The sequence below is a fragment of the Macrotis lagotis genome, chromosome X (genome assembly GCF_037893015.1).
Source record: "Macrotis lagotis isolate mMagLag1 chromosome X, bilby.v1.9.chrom.fasta, whole genome shotgun sequence".
Classification (NCBI taxonomy): Eukaryota; Metazoa; Chordata; class Mammalia; order Peramelemorphia; family Peramelidae; genus Macrotis; species Macrotis lagotis.
In genome coordinates this window covers 403,826,957-403,844,553 of record NC_133666.1, presented here as the reverse complement: position 1 = coordinate 403,844,553, position 17,597 = coordinate 403,826,957, and the positions used below count along the sequence as shown (strand labels likewise).

Sequence of the window (17,597 nt, the reverse complement as noted above, 5' to 3'; positions counted from 1 at the left end):
TATGTATGTGAGGTCATGCAAAACATATTTCCATATTAGTCATGTAGAAAAAACCAATTGAAATAAAGTGAATAAAGTGTGTTTCATTCTGTTCTCAGAGTTCATCATCTGGAGGTTGATAGCATTTTCATCATGAGTTCTTTGGAATTGTCTTGGATCGCTGGATCAGAGTAACTGTCTTTCACAGTTGATTAATATTATTGTTGTTTGTTTTTTGCAAGGCAATGGGGGGAGGGGGTAAGTGACTTACCCAAGGTCACACAGCTAGGTAATTATTAAGTGTCTGAGTCCAGATTTGAACTTGGATCCTCCTGACTTCAGGGATTGGGTTCTATCCACTTCAACACCTAACCCCCCTTCATAGTTCATTGTCCCAATATTGCTGCTAATGTGTACAAAGTTCTTCTGGTCCTGTTCACTTTGCATCAGTTCAAAAGAGTCTTCTCTCATATGATCATGACTGTTAAGGAGGTATTGTGGTATAGGGCAAAGAGTATTGGATTTGGAATCAGAGGATATGGCATTAAATCTTCTCTCTGCCACCAAATCTATGGGGCTTCCGTTTCCTTAAATAATAGGAATGTTGGACTGGATGATCTTTTGAGTTTTTGTCTAGTACTTATTCTATGAGTCTTAATCAGGTAAAATGGTGGTAGGAAGAGTTGTCAATTCAAGTCCCATCAAGCCCTATCAGACTAAGTTCTTTTGGATAGAAGCAGAATCAAAGTTCCATCCTGCCTTAGGTCTGGGGTACATGCTATGCAAAGATATCTTTAGTGTGAGACTCCACGTGATTGAGATCATAGATGATGACCAATAGTCCTTTACAATGTGCAACCATATGGAGATTATTTCTTGATTTATATCCATGAGATCCTGTGCAATCTAGGATTCTGTCCCACTGCTGGATGGCAATCCTGGTTGGTGAACCCTGGTGTTCTACAATACTCTGCTTGCTCTCTTGGCTTCTCTGCTTTCCTTAACATCCCATCCTCTACTAAAAGCCTCTCCTAATCCTTTTTAATTCCAGTGCTCTCCCCCACCCCACCCTTGATTGTTTCCTATTTATCTTCCATAGAGCTTGTTTGTATATAATTGTTAACATGTCTCCATTAGATTGTGTTTTGAGGTCTGGGACTGTTTTTTGCCTTTCTTCCTATCCCCAGCGATTGACCCAGTGCCTCACACATAGTAAGTAGGTCCTTAATAAATGCTTCTCAGGTGCCATCTCTTTCAAGAAGTCTTTACTTATGCCTTGAATTGTATGTCTTCTCCACCAATCACTGTATTCACAATATACACTGAGTTTGCTTATTAAGTAAATTACATATGTCCTATATTCACTTCACTGGGCAGCTAGGTGGTATAATGGCTAGAATACCAGCCTTGGAGTCAGAGGATCTGAGTTCAAATCCAGCCTCAGATTACTAGTTGTGTGACCATAGGCAGTTTGGTATCCTGATTCATATCTGTCCACTGGACTTAGATGGCTCTGGAGAAGAAAGTGAGGCTATTGACACTGCACAGCCCTTCCTCACCCAAATCCAATTCAAGTGATTGTCATGACATCACCTTCCTGATGTGGTTTTCCAGAACGAAGGACAAACAAGTAAATTGCTAATTTAATTAAATATTATATTCCTGCCTTCCCCAACCAACAAAATGCAAGTTCCTCAATGGCAAAGCCTGCTTCAGTTTTGCATCCCTAGCACAGTATCTGAAACATTATAGGACTTTAATAAATGCTTGTTTATTGATTGGTTCATTTGTTCTGATCATACGTCACCTGTGTATTTTGCTATTTAGTTTATAGTCTTTCCCCTCCTCTCCTCTCCTCAACAGTCTTGTTGCAACAAAACACCTTTTAAAATTAAACAATTGACCCTCTGGGACATTTTGTTGAATTTGATGCCCATAACCATCAGACAATCTCAGGTATTTGTTCTCATGCTTCTAAAGGCAGCCAAAGAGACACAATGTGTTCTTGGTTACAGAATAGACAGAATGACAAGGAAGTAATTCAATCTAGCAGGTTATGGTGAAATTGCCAACCAAAAGAATAATTTATGAGATCATCTAAACCTGAAGATGGAATTAATTCTGTGTACTTTAACTCACTACAGACCACCTTTTTAAATCATATTTATTTTCATAGTAATAGGAATCTCCCCTGCTGTCATTTAATTTTTTTCAAACATATAGAAATAATAAAACAATCATGCTACAGTGACTGTAAACATGAAACCATCCAGGTGAAATAATGAAATCTTGGCAAATTATAAGGATTTGAATGATAGCTAGCAATTATTTTGTCCTGTATAACTTACAGGATCATAGGAGCAAAGATTTAGAGCCAGAAGGCTTCTTACAGAGGTGTTGTTCAATTCCCTCATTTCATAGATGAGGAAACTAAGGTCAAAATAAGTTAAGTGACTTGTTCAGAGTCAAACAGTAGATGTCTGAGGTGGAAATCTGAATCCAAGGCTTTCTGATTACAAATCCACTTGAGCACCTGCCCCTACAAGGTGCTCCTAAGCTCCCCCAGTATATCAATGAGGTAGGTGATATATTATCTCCCCATCAGATAGTCAAACCCCAATTAGGATGCAAGTGGCACTTTGGACTCTAAGCTTCTTTTTTTTTTTTAAGGTTTTTTGCAAGGCAAATGGGGTTAAGTGGCTTGCCCAAGGCCACACAGCTAGGTAATTATTAAGTGTCTGAGACAGGATTTGAACCCAGGTACTCCTGACTCCAGGGCTGTGCTTTATCCACTACACCACCTAGCCAACCTCCAATGTATATTTCTAAGTTACAAAATTTCCTTCCATAATCCCTTCCCGCCCCCCTCCCTTCAACGGTGAACAGTCAGGTGAATATTGTACATACACATTTGTGTTAAACATATTTACAGATTAATCATTTTTGGTATGAGGAATTAGGATTAAGGGAAAGAAATACATAAGAGATATTTTTTTATAAAGTGAATGTAGTGCTCATTGGATTCTGAAGGATTTTTTGTTTTGTTTTATTTTTCTTCCCCTGGATGGGGATAGCATTGTCTGTAGCTGGTCTAATATGGTTATCCTAGCTCTCTGAACTGCTGAGAGGAGCTGCTTCCCTCAGGGTTGATCATCTCACTATGTTGTTAATGTGTATATTGTTCTCTTGGTTCTGTTCCCTTCGCTCAGCATCAGATCCTGTAATTCCTTCCATGATTATCTAGAGTACAACCATTTATGTTTTCTTAGGGAATAATAATATTCCATAGTATTCATGTACCATGATTTGTTTAGCCATTCCCCAATTGATGGGCATCTCCTCAATTTCCAATTCTTTGCCACTACAAAAAGGGATGCTGTGAATATTTTTTATGATTTCTTCTGGATATAGGCCTAGAATTGGAATTGCTGGGTCAAAGGGAATGAACAGTTTTGGGGCATAGTTCTATATCACTCTCCAGAAAGGTTGGATCTATTACAACTCCACAAGCAATGCATCAAAGTCCCAATCCTCCCACAATCTCTCCAACACTGATCATCTTCCCTTTTTTGTCATCTTAGCCAGGCTGATAGGTGTGAGGTGATGATATGGCCAGAGATAATACTGATCAATTGTTTTTGTGGAAGCCTTCAGTTAGCCATAAATTTGCCATCAATAATGATTTGGAGCATTTTTTCATATGATAATATATAGCTTTAATTTCTTCATTAGAAATCTATTCATATTTTTGGACCATTTATCAATTGGGGAATTATTTGTAACCTTATAAATTTTATGCAATTTTCTCTATATTTTAGAAATGAGACCTTAATCATAACTCCTAGGTGTGAAAATTGTTTCCCAGCTTTCTGCTTTCCTTCTAATTTTGGCAGCATTGATTTTATTAGTGCAAAAACTTTTTAATATAATCAAAATCATTCATTTTGCAGTAATGTACTCCATTTCTTGCTTGGTCATAAATTTGTCCCCCTACCATAGATCTGATAGAGTATTTCCTGGTCTATTAATGTATCTATGGGTGTAATGTATCCTGTACCCATTGTGACCTTATTTTGGTCAACTTATTCTTTACATTGTCTTTCCCTGTTAGAATATAAGTTTCTTTTGGGCAGGATTGTAGTGTGTGTGTGTGTGTGTGTGTGTGTGTGTGTGTGTGTGTGTGTGTGTGTACTTTTCACTTGAGAGTTTAGAATAGTTCCTGGAACATAATAAGCACTTGATACCTTCCTCGTAGAGTTGTTATAAGAACCAAAGGAGATATTTGTAAAGTGCTTTGCAAGCCCTAAAAGAGCTACATAAATACTATTCATCACCAGCATCATCACCATCACCACCATCACCATCACCATCATCACCATCAATCACCATCACCAACTATCACTATCACCATCATCATTGCCATTATCATCATCATTTTACTATTAGGATTTCAGAAACAGCACTAGGTCTAAGCAACAAGGAATTTGCTCTTATTCCTTAAGAGAGATAGCAGGATGTTAATACTTACATTTTTTGGTTAAGAAATCAGATCAAATTTTTAGTTGGTGAAGAGAGAACCAGTTCTTTATTTTAGTCTAAATGTTCCACCTAGTAGTGCAAACTATCATTAGGTAGCCAACATTATTAATTTAAACTTAATTCTAGTTATATAACTTGGTTAAACTCATAGCAGCTTCCATCTGTAAGATGACTTTAGTTTATTTGTGTTTGGGGTTTGACAGTACTTGAAATAAACAGTTCAGTTTAAGTGAGTTGGTTTTTTTTTTTGCAAGGCCATGGGGTTAAGCGACTTGCCCAAGGTCACACATCTAGGTAATTATTGTGTCTAAGGTCGCATTTGAACTCAGGTCCTCCTGACTCCAGGGCTGGTACTCTATCCACTGAACCACCTAAAGTGAGTTTTTTAGGCAATAAACCTCTTCACCAGGAAAGTTTGTGTGCATATGTGTGTGTCTATTACTATATTTTGTTTCTTTTTTTTAAAATCAAATCAGTACTACTACTCTTAGAAAGGATGAGTCAATCAATTGTCCCTTGCCTTCACTCACTTGTGACTTCCTAAACTAATACATCTCTCCCTGGCCCCCACTCCCTTGTGTTTCTTTAACTTATTAGAATGTAAGATCCTTGTGGGCAGGAAGTGTGTGTGTGTGTGTGTGTGTGTGTGTGTGTGTGTGTGTGTGTGTGTGTGTGACTGTCTTTTCCATCTAAGAGCTTAGTACAGTGTCTGTCACATAGTAATCACTTAAAAAATGTGTTTTCATTCATTTGATGGTGAACTGCCCAAGAGTGGAAAGAGATAATGCTGGCCAATTGTTTCTGTGGAAGCCTTCAGTTAGCAATAAATTTGCCTAGCTTCCACATGACTACTGTTTGTCCAGAAGTGAGGTGATGCTGGAGGTGGAGGAAGTGGGTACTGGTCTATAACAAAGCCCTTTGGAGGGGGATATCCTGGACCAATCAAAGTCTTAATAAGAAGCCTCATAGTCTTTATGGGATTCTCAGCATAGGCAATCCAACAAGCAGAGTATGATTAATTTTCCCATGAAATTTTGAGATATGTGGCAGTGATTTGGGTGTTTTCTTGTCTTAATCATGTGGTACTATGTAATTCCAGGCAATCCCCATTCATACTAAACAAACAAAACAAACAAAAACACAAAAACACAAAAAATGGTTGCCACAACAGTTTTCTATTGTCTTTGTCTGTAAAAGTTTAAAGGTCTTCATTACTCTTGGTTTAAAAAGATAATAGGTAATATTTGAAAATTAAACTTTAAATAAAAAACCCTGAGAATGTTAATTATATGGTAATTAGGAGGTACCATGGCATCTCTACTTAATGAAGAGTTTAGGAAGAAAAAAGCAAATATCCACATTAAGTTTCATGGGTCATCAAAAAGAACAAGGAAAATTAATCTTGTCAATCTCTGGAAAATAATGTTTATTTTCCACAGACCTGTTTTTGTTTTTATGTGTTCGGAAAACTGCTTAATATTTTCAGAAATCCATTTTTATGAATATTTACTAGAGAGAAGAATGCTAAAGTAATCCCTTGATGAGGTCACATAAGGAAACAATAGGAATAGCAGGGTCACAGTGTGATCCATGATGTCTCACTGAATCTTTGGAAAGTTGTTCTGGAAGGGGATGGTCCAATTTCTAAAGAGATTCAATATTATATTTCCAGATTGAAATACTAAACCAAACCATTTTATAAAACATGCTGGCCTTGACACTGGGAAGTGACTACAAAGTCTAATACTGATTGAGAAAAGCTGAAAGCAGAGACTGTAATTGATAAAGGAGATAAGTCAATCTGTATTCCTTTAAAGAATAATGAGTTCCATTTTTCATCAAAAGATCTCTTTGTGCTGAAGAAACATTTCTCTCAATAAATCTAGTTAATGGTTTCCCCAACAATGATATATAGCATCACACACTTCCATGCACTGACTCTTGGCAGATCTATTCCTATGCATTGCTAATTTAATCCAAAGAAAACCCCAACAATTCACTGGAAAAGATAGGAGGGGAATGGGTTTTTAGTCTATAGAGGAAATTGGATTTTGAATGCCAGCAATTTCTTTACCTTTTTCTATTGCCATAAGCCTGCTTTCATCTTCACTCTAGAGGTGAGTCAGCACCTTAAGGATCCTGAGAATACTAAAGCAATCAACGAGCTAAATGCTTCAAATGCTTCAGGCCTGAGAAATGATTATTTTGTTTGATTCTGAGCTCATCATCCTCCCACAGAAATGATTATGGTTATGTTGCTCCAGACTGTCTGCTGCAGAAGCTGGTCTACATTTACTAAGCTTTTAGTAAATTGAAAATCAAATCTATTCTTGAACCCTATTGTTAATAATCTATATCTTTGGGAATATTGACTATGAGTATCTTTTTTTTTTCTCCAGTAGATCTCTGTCCAAACTTAAGCTGAGTCTCAGTGGTGAATGTCTGAAGGGAAGAGTGCTGCTTCTGTAACAATGGTTGATGGTTGATAATTCAAATGGGACCCCAGAATTATACAATGTTGAACACATCTTAAAAACTTTTTTTGTAAGTCATAATTTAACAGATGTTTTGCTATTTGCAGGAGCACATACCTTTTTGTAACTAGACCTATTTCATCTAAGGGTACCTAACCCTCCAGATATTGTTGGACTTCCCCACATGGGACTAATTAAAAATAACCCTGGAGTTATTTCCTTATGTTGCTGTTTGTTTATTTTCTGGTCGCGTGTGAGTCAGCCAGATCATGATTTGTGGTGGTTTTGCTTGTGAAATCTTACATAATTATATTCCTATTGTCATGTTGGATGTGTGTTTACTACTTTCTTATTGCATAAGATCTGAAAATCAATAAAGAGAAAGCATGTACAATAAGATCCCTCTGCAAGGTTAAGGATACTGGCCCTGTGAGCCATCGGGGAGGCAGGGAGACACGCAGGCCAGCTGTGAAGTTTCACAGGTGAGGCACAAGTAACAAGGACATTGATTATTATGTTATTTTGCATCATGATTTTGTCAGGGAGGTGGTCCCCCCATTATTTCATTGGGTTAATATTTTAAATGATTATGAAAGAAAAACAACAACAACTTGCGGATGAATTGACATGGTTTTACTGTTGGCCACACACGGAGTCCCAACATGCGGGTACAGAGTCAGAGGGCAGCTCCAGCTTTCTCATAGGGCCAAAACAATCTCTATGTTTCTTTCAACATTTTTTCTGTCTTTTCTATAATATTCATTATTTTATTTCAATTCTATCTAAAGTCCCAGGTCAGAATTCAGTTATTAAAAACACTCAGTTGATGCAAACAGTAGTTTGATACAACACACAAAATGGGTGCAAGATGCATTTCACACCTCGTTCATTGCTAATGGAATCATGGAACTCAAATATCATAATTGTTTTTACCTGGAGTATATTATAACTGATTCTTTCTAACATTCATGTTTGAAGCAAATATTTATGATTTAAGACTTTTTTTTGTATACAACTCTGAGTAGTGCATCTTAATGTCATACATATTCATATCGCATGAAGAATGCATGTGATTGCATAAAAAGATGAGTTGTGTGACCATATATGAAGACAACTACTACAGTTTTCACAGCACTGCCATTGGTTAATTTTAAAATATTCAAACATTAAAAAAAATAGCATTGAACTTAAAACTATATTATCAAAAAAAAATCATCCTAAGTGAACCAAATCCATCCTTTTCTTCACTATTCATAGATTTTAAACTTGATCTCTTTTTTTTCCTAACACTTTTTCACTAATTGTTATTTTAAGCTCCGGTAGCACTATCCGATTTCGGCTGCCTCTGGGCAAATGAGTTATGATTTGATATCAAGTTCCAAGGAAAATGCTCAAAGTTTTATTTTTCCCCAGTTGAATAAACAGTACCACGTATATTATCTCTTGTGTTAGAATAGTGTTGTCTTCACATAGGACTCAAATAATGGTATTAGTCATTCATTTCCTTGAACACATACACCCTATTGCGTGTTGACAGGTTTATAAGGATGCAGTGGCAGCCGTGGGTGCTGGGAAGCTCTAGACGACAGCCTTTGAATCCTTGCAGTCATGAGCCATGGTGCCTGGGTTAGTCTGTTTATTGTCTGCTTTCTCTCCCAGATGCTTGGCTTGTCTGAAAGATTAATACATTAACAAGAGCTTAAGGTCCAGGGTTGCACATCTTAAGACATGTTTATTAGCAGATGGCACATAAGATTCAAAGGTCACCACAAAAGTGACATTTTAAAGTGAAACAACAATATTTATACTCAGATAGTCTGCTGATGAGATCATGTGGAAATGTTTTTGATTAAATTAACTTATAAATAGTTGCCAATCTATAGAAAACTTAAAATGCCACTTCTGTCTTCCAAAGGCTTTCTTATCTTGCTATCATCAAAGTTGAACATTTTATCAAATACTATTTGTTTTTTATGTTTCTACATTTAACAATACAGTAAGTTTATCAAAACAATATATAACCCCATAGGTATAATTTTCTAAAATATATTAAATATCCTACCATTTGTTCTTTATTACAACATATTTCATAGCAAAAAATCTAAGAAATAATGCTTAAAACCTAGAGTACAGTAAGCACACTTGCTTTCAGAGTTTTAAGGTAATATCAATTATCTATGGACTACAAGTTTAATTTCTCATATAATACAACATCCAAAAAAACTCAGATTAAAAATAAAAAGATAAGGTGAACTTCAGAACCAAGAGATTGCTATTTAGTTGTTTTCTGTTTCAATCTTGCACCAGTAAAACAAATGGTGCCATTTTGGCAACACTTTGGGAGTGGGTGGGGAGAGAAGGTGACAAATTTGGACAGCAGACGTTAGCAAAAGTGAGAAATATCTCTTCCCAACTTCTTTGTCTCATTCATCTTTTATCCACACCACTCAAAGTTTGCTGAAAAGGGCAATATGAAAAGATTGCCTTCTAAATATTTGGGGTGATCATTTCTCATGTCATACTAACTTCTAATCATTCTATTTGCTTTTGTTGTTTTGTGTTAATTCATCAAAATTTGTATATTAAAAAGCAAACACTAGCCCACAAAAATATTGATAAAAACAAAATATTTATTAAAAAACCAAGAAGACTGTGTATTACTTTTAGAAGATCAAGGGGATTATGATGGTGTTACAGATTCAGCTATGGATGAGGGCTGGGAGACTATCTAATTCACTATCTCATTTGATAGTTGAGCTCAGGGAGATTGAATAACTTGGGTACCAAATAACACCTGGAATTCAAATCCAGTCTCCCCATGACTTCAAATCCTGCAGTCTTTCCCCTTTGCCTCACTCCCTGCTTTCTGACCTTTTACATGTTTTTCAAGAGTTAAAAAAGTTTATGTTAAATTATTGAACACACAGGCATAAAAATTTAGTGCTAAGCACCAATACAGCTACTCAAATTGTTCAAGAGTTAATAAGAAGTGTGGAAGTTGTTTTGGTTATTTCTATTTACCTTAGATAAACTAAGTACTTCTAAAAATTATTAACATGATTTTGACTCTTGAGGTTGTTCACTTTAATTCATTTACTGCCCAGCATTGGGCTAGGGGCTTAGATAATGACAAGCCAAAAAAATAATAATCCTTGCCCTCAAAAGTTTATATTCTACTGCTTTTAGTGGATCACACTTGCACAGAATACCTTGTACAATCCTAATCAAAAAGAATACCAGCAACCAGAGAAATGACAGAGATGGTACCTACTGTTCAAATGATCCATTTTCAATCTTTATTGCCCCTTCTAGAGGATCAAGACCTTGCTCTGAAAACTGTTTCAAGGCATTTAAAGCAGCCTAGAAAAGAAGAACATTGTGAAAAAGTCATTGGTTTTAATACAACAGAAATAACATTGTGAATGTAACTAAATAAAAGCAGCCACAGATTAAGCCGACCACCTTCTGTCATTCTGATTTTACCAACTTAAACATACCAACCATACACGTAAGTAATATCTGGGAACTGTACTGGTAAATGTAGAGATGACTACCTTGAGGATGAATTATTCTATGATGCCTATTTCCAAGCTGGGATAATGTTTGTTAGTGAAGGCCAGCACAGTAATATTCTCTTTCTTTGAACCTTAATAGTCTTTTTTTTTTTTGGACAGCATTCACAGAGGCAGCTTCTCCTATACCTAGTGCTAGCAGCAGTCAGATCACTATTATTAGCAAGGGAACTACAAAATAGATAATGGAGTAAATACTGTTATAGAAGGAAAAATAAATCTGTGAACTAATCCAAGAGTTTTTGAGAGGCACAACCTTCCACAAGGGCTAGATATTTCTGAGGTGTTGATATACTTTATGATGCGTGGGTTGGTGAAGGGTGTTGACAGGGTGGTGGAGTCCAGGCTGGATATCTGGGAGGCACCAAAAATGCAATAATGATAAGATCTACATAACTTGTTGACAATCTTGTGCACTTTCCAAACTGTTATTTCTCAGACTAAGAATTCAAGTCTCCCCCCACCCACCCTCAACTTTTTTTTTTAGAACTTGATTAGAAACTCTGTTGAGTCCAGAATAGATGTGAGCAGTCAGGATTGTTTTTTATCATTGAGAAATCCAGCTTTCCACACTCTTGTCAGCTAAAAACTCCTTAGGTGAATTCGAACAATAACTGATACAAATAGGCTTTACTAGTGTTTCCCTAGCTTTTCTTTGGGAGCAGCTAGGAGGCACAGTGGATAGAGTGCCAGGAACTTGAGTTCAAATCTAGTTTCAGACACTTACTAGCTTGTGTGACCCTGGGCAAGTCACCTAACCCTATTTTCCTCAGGTGCCTCACCTGTAAAATGAGCACTCCAGTTTATTTGTCAAGAAAATCCCAAACATCAGATCATGATGCAATGCAAATTATCTCAAAATATAAACAAAAATTAATTAGAAACTAAATAATCTCTTATACACAATCAAATGATTTCATCCAAGAGAATGACAATAATGAGACAACAAACCAAAACTTATAGAATGCAGCCAATCTCTAAATATCTAAATGCTTACATGAGTAAAATAGAGAAAGAAGAGATCAATGAATTGGGCATGAAACTAAAAAAGCCAGAAGAACAAATTAAAAATCCCCAATACCAAATTAGAAATTCCCCAAAATCAAGGGAGAGATTGATAAAAACTGAAACTAATAAATAAAACTAAGAGTTGGTTTTATTGGAAAAAACCCCCAATAGATAAACTTTTGGCTAATTTGTTTTTGATTTTTTTTTCAGGTTTTTGCAAGGCAAATGGGGTTAAGTGGCTTGCCCAAGGCCACACAGCTAGGTAATTATTAAGTATCTGAGACCGGATTTGAACCCAGGTATTCCTGACTCCAAGGCTGGTCTACTATGCCACCTAGCCGCCCCAACTTTTGGCTAATGTAACAAAAAAAGAAAAACTCAAATGAGGTCCCAGAAAGTTAGATACAACTGAAATAGTGAATGACAAAGAATTCCTCCTTCCTTCTTGACTCGGAGCCTCTACTTTTGCCCTTGCTCCCATCCCTTCCTATCTCCAGAAGCTTGACTATTAGATCACCCTAATTTTCAAACTTTCCTTATTCATTGGTTCTATCTCTGCTGTCTACAAACATGCTCAGATCTCCCCATTCTTAAAAAATTTTCCTTGATCCTACTATTCCGTTAAGCTCTTCTATCTCTCACTTTTACAAACCCTTAAAAAACTGTACTAGATAATTGTCTCTACTTTATATTTATTTCTAAACTCCTTGTAATTTGGCGTTTAACCTCATTACTCAACTGAAATTGATCTCTTTAGGATTATCAATGACCCATTAGTAGACCAATTTAATCATCTTTTCAATCCTCCTATGTCTTGATCTCTGTGGAATTTGGACTTGTTGACTACCTCCTCTCTGGATTTCCTCTCTCCTGGTTCTCCTCCCATCTGTCTGACCAATTCCTTTCCAGTATCTTCTGCTGGATCATCATTCTTGTCCTGCTTCCTACTTGGAGGTGTACATCAGAGCTTTGTCTATATCTTTTTTGGGGAATATCATCACTTCCTATAGAGCTATTCTTTACCTCTATGTAGATGATGCTCAGATCCTTATCCATATCTTTTCTTAAACTCATGTTAGACATTTCCAATTAAATACTCCACAAGCATCATCTCAAATTCAACATGTCCTCAAAAAAGTTCATTATTTCCCCTTCTTCAACCCCAATCCCAATTCATTGCCCAGTTTTTTCTTTTTCTTAACTTCCCTCTTCCTATTAAGGGTATTCCCATTGTTCTGTGAGTTGCCTCATGGAATAAAGACCTGAATTTGACAATTAATAGAAAATTGGTATTTGGGAAGTCTAAAGAATTATGAGTTTTATTAATGTGCAGTACAGCAAGTAGCCAAAAATGAAAGCACATGCTCTAATGGCAACACAAGACAAGACATTCAACCACACACAAGGCCAGAGTCATTCTCATGTGATAGATGTGTATGGCATTTGGGGGCAAAAGCTTGGTGGAAGCACATTTTCAGAGAAGAGTTTAAGCAGGGAAATTTTATGCCTTAAAGATGGGCTTGGTTGAGTACAAATAATCAATGCCAGATATGGGAAGGGCATTTCTAATCATATACACACTTACTGGGGAGATTCCCCAGAGTGTTTATCAATACAGTCTGTGTGTGTGTGTGTGTGTGTGTGTGTGTGTTTACAAACTGAAAAAAGAAATTAGAAGAGGATCTGAATCTGTAATTGGGGATCCCAGAAATGGGTGTTGGTACACAGTACCAGAAGCCTGGTCCAATAAGGAGCCATGATGGTTTATAAGTTTACCATTGGATCAGAATGAACCAGGAAAGAAGAAAAATAAAATACAGGTTGTCTGTCATAGCCTATATGTTTAAGTTCATTAGAACCACTTAGTCCAAGTGACTCCATAATCAAGTCCTCTCATTTGTACCTACAATATCAAACAACTGATTTCAAAAATCACAAGGATTGTAACCATCCTTCTAGTTATCTAGGTCCATAATATTACTGTCGTCTTTGACTCATCCTCACCTCCAATCAGTTGCCAAGTCTTACTGATAATGTCTTACACCAGTTCCTTATTTCCACACAGACACTGTCCTGGCTTAAGCCCTTGTTACTTTTCACTGCAATAGCCTCCTAACTGTTCATGCCTGTAGTCTCCCACCCTGTTCCCCCCTCCCCAATTTGCTAAATTTATGTCCCTAAAACACAGGTATGATTATGTCCTTCCTCCCCCTCCAAGCAAGAAGCTCCAGTGGCTTCCTCTAGTATCTAGGATAAGATACAAGAGTCTCAGTTCAGCCTCTAAAGTCCTTTACCCTCAGGCTTTAGCCTATCTGTTGGGTTTGCTGTACCTTACAAGAAGAGTAAGGAGTAGTGTACCCCACATTCTAGTGATACCGGTAAGTTTGCGATTTCTTGTAGATGAGACTCCATATCTTGCCTTTGTGATTTACACAGGTGTCCGCCATGCATGAAATGTATCCCCTCTTCACCTCAATTCCATCTGGTAGAATTCCTAGTTTTCTTTAAAGTTCAGCTCACAAACTATCTCAGTTCAATAACTAGTTCACAGTCATTCACTCCTCCCAACTTGCCCTCCAATCAGGGGACTTTAACAAATATGTTGTTATTCCCTCAAATACCCTAACCTTCTTCACCTGACCTACTCCTCCACCTCACCTCAGCTTACACCAGTGATGGTCAAAGTCTTGATCTTGCCATCACCCACAAGTGTTCCACTTCCGTGTTCATGAACTGTGAAAATTATTTTACCTGATGACAATCTCTTGTAATTTTAACCTCTCCCTCAAATATAGAACAGAAGGATTCCAAACCCTATTCTGTCTTCATCATGACCTCCAATTCCTCTGTCCCTCAGTTATTTTGTAGGCCATAATGCTTGTACTGTCCACACTCTCTTCTCCTTTCCAACTTGAACCTTTGGTGAACCAGTTCAAATCCATACTGTCCTCTTCTCTTGAATCCATTGCACCTTTATCCTATTCAAAGACCTTGCCCTGCCAAACTTCTGCCTTGGATTACTCCCTCTATCTGCTGCTTAATAAAACTGTAGAAAAATATGGAACCATGTTGACTTCATTACAAATCTGTTACATAATTTCAATTGAGCCCTCATCATATAGAAGGTAATCCTGATACAACATTCTAATCAATCCACTATCTATTCTTTTCACTTCCCCTTACCCTCTCTGCTGAAAACATTGTCTCTTATTTCACTGAAAATCCCCTCCCCCCTTTTCCCTTCTTAATCTTTTAGCTCCCAGGTGCCTTCTGCCACTATCTCTCTTTCCTCTGGTTTCACAGGAAAATGTGGCTTCCTCTTTGCCAAGGCCAGCCCTCTACAAATGACCCTATCCTATCCCATCTTCTTCAGCAGATTGCTTCTCTAATTATCCCTATTCTGTCCCTACTGTTTCATCTCTTGTACTGGAAGCTTTTCAACGGCACACACACACATACACACACACACACACACACACACACAAACACACATTCTCTATCCTAAAACATCCCTATCATCCCCTCTTTCTTCCCTTTTATGATTTTTTTCCCTTTTAAAAATATATATTTTCATCCATTTGTACACGCATAATTTCCAAGTTACAAAGTTTCCCTCCACCCTCCATCCCCCCCCCCCTCAGTTGGGAACAGTAAGGCACTTTTATGATTAACTTCCTTGAGAAGTCTGTCTACCTTTCTGAGTCTTCCTTAATTTTAGCACTTTTTGGAGACTATTTTCAATATATCCTACAGATTCCTTCTTTCTACATATTTGTTTGCATGTTATCTCCCCATTAGACTATAACTCTTTGAGAGCAGGGGCTTTTTGTGGCCTCAGTGCCTTAGCACATTGTCTGGCATATTTAGTAGATTCTTATTAATGCTTATTGGCTTATTGACCTCACTATAGGAAATATATCTTGATCCTCTCAGTTGCTAATGTTCTCTCTCCATTAATTTTTTTTTACATAGTTTGTATAAAATTTTCTATGTACATGTGGTTTTTTGCCTAGTGGAATGAAAACAACTTAAAGACAAAGACTATTTTAATTTTATGTTTGAATACCTAGAACCTGATATAGTACCTGATACAATCAGATACTTAATCATAACTTAATAATAATGTCAGGTGCTTTATTCTTTTTTTAACCTATCATAAATGTCAACCTTTCTTTCCTTCTCTTTAGAACATCTACTTCAATACTACCACTTTGAGCCCTTTGAATTTTTTTCCATTCCAGTGTCCAGCTCAGTAAACTGTTAGTGCATTTCTAATTGAAATAACTATCTTGATAAATTATTTTTAATTCAAGTTAAAAAAGGAAAGTTTGATGCAAACCCTATTCTGTCTTCATCATGACCTCCAATTCCTCTGTCCCTCAGTTATTTTGTAGGCCATAATGGTATCTACCACAAATAGAAGAGGCAGAGAAGAGAGCCAGAAAGCTAATATTGTCATCTTTCAACCTGTTGTCTAATTCTATATGGGAAAGGTTGGGTAGGAGAGTGGCCATGTCCACAGGTTTATCTAGGCCCAGGCAGATATGCTGGATCAGAAGTGATTCAGGTCCATGTGGCATCTAAGTTACAGAGAATCACAAAGTCAAAGAGGAGTTCTGTTCTGGCACTGGTCAGCACTGGTCAGAGTGGCACATTCAATTGATCAGGTCACTCAAAGAATATCTTCTTATTGCCAGAGCTGGTTACTCTGGCCTCAGAGACATCCTCTATGTGTATTCTTGATTCAGAAATATGATTCAAACCTGTTTATGAAAGACTGAAGATCAGTATCATAACTCAGTAATTATACCTCATTTTTCAACTTCATAGGTCAGTGTTTGAACCATTCATTTTATTAGACTTGACTCCAAATGATTTATCTGATCCATAAATCAAGTCTACTCGAAAAGGACAAAGAAGTAAAATTTTAATCCAAAAATTTATTGAGCCATAGCAGCACTATACAAAGATGTGTGAGGTAAATACTTTGGAGTGGAGAAGATTTGTTTGTCTTACTGTGTTTCCTCAAAATAGTTATAATAATTTATAGCCACATCTATACAAATACCTAGAAAATAAAGGAAGAAATCAATTCATTAAGGACATTTCCCTACTTCCTGAGAGGGCCCATTAGGTCACTGCCACTGAACACATTCAACCTTGGAACACATCTTTACTAATTGTCTTGACCAGTTTCAGATCCTCTGTTGATATTTATGCAATTTTAAGAAATATAGAGGAAGATTTTTACCATACATAACCATATGTGGAGGATTTATAGGGCATGACATGAGCTGCACAGGAAAAAAGAAAAACTGTTGATGGGAGCATACATGATGACACCACAGATCTACCAAAGCATTGAACATGGAGCACAGGAGAGCAGAGTTTTGTCTTCATCAACTGACCAATGTGGGTGAGTCTCCTAGTACCAAGTCTGCTCACAAACTGAGTTTGGAGCACTCCTTTCTGTGTCCCCCAACTAATCCACTGCTCTGGAGTCTACTGATTGTTCTGTCCTGCCTTATTGCAATAATATAGCTGTTTATTTATTTACTGTCATGGTACAATGAGGGTGTTGCTCTTGTTGGTTTTAACTTTGTCTAGGATCAAAGTCTTGGATTCCAAATCTCTCATCTCCAGGACCACACCCTAAAAACCAGGGCAATCCCTCTGACACCAAGTATAAAACTTGACTCCATAATACAATCAGGGAATCTTTTGATAGGTCATCTTAACTCTCTAAGGTGAGGCAAAGGAGTTTTCAGTCAGACCACTGGAACACTTATCAATTCACATACCTGACCCAATATCCCATTAAGTGATAACTCATGCTATATTTTAGCATCCTATGATCCTAAGGAGTGGATTATTGTGCCCAAAGTTGATACCTTCCCATTTTATCACTAACAAGTTCCAATCTTTTCCTCATCAAAGAAGTGGGATGTTGAATTGCTCCCTGGCCTATGCGTAAATGGCCTTTCCTTGCTTTCACTCCCTACTCTTTCAGTCCCTTCTACCTCAG

At 37.1% G+C, this 17,597-nt stretch overlaps 1 protein-coding gene across 11 annotated transcripts in view; it reads right to left on the bottom strand.

The window, feature by feature from the left end:
* Positions 1-6,449: 6,449 nt before the first annotated feature.
* STAU2 (staufen double-stranded RNA binding protein 2) overlaps positions 6,450-17,597 on the bottom strand; it is a 492,544-nt gene continuing 481,396 nt past the window's right edge. For 5 of the 11 annotated variants that reach the window (XM_074203676.1, XM_074203671.1, XM_074203674.1 and 2 more), the window contains 2 exons: positions 10,264-10,352; positions 6,450-8,664 (listed from right to left, as the gene is read on the bottom strand). In XM_074203676.1, the coding sequence (XP_074059777.1) occupies positions 8,571-8,664; positions 10,264-10,352 (183 nt within the window). In that variant the 3' untranslated portion in view covers positions 6,450-8,570. The remainder of the gene's footprint in view (positions 8,665-10,263; positions 10,353-17,597) is intronic. The other 6 variants (XM_074203666.1, XM_074203669.1, XM_074203668.1 and 3 more) reach the window with 2 other exon arrangements.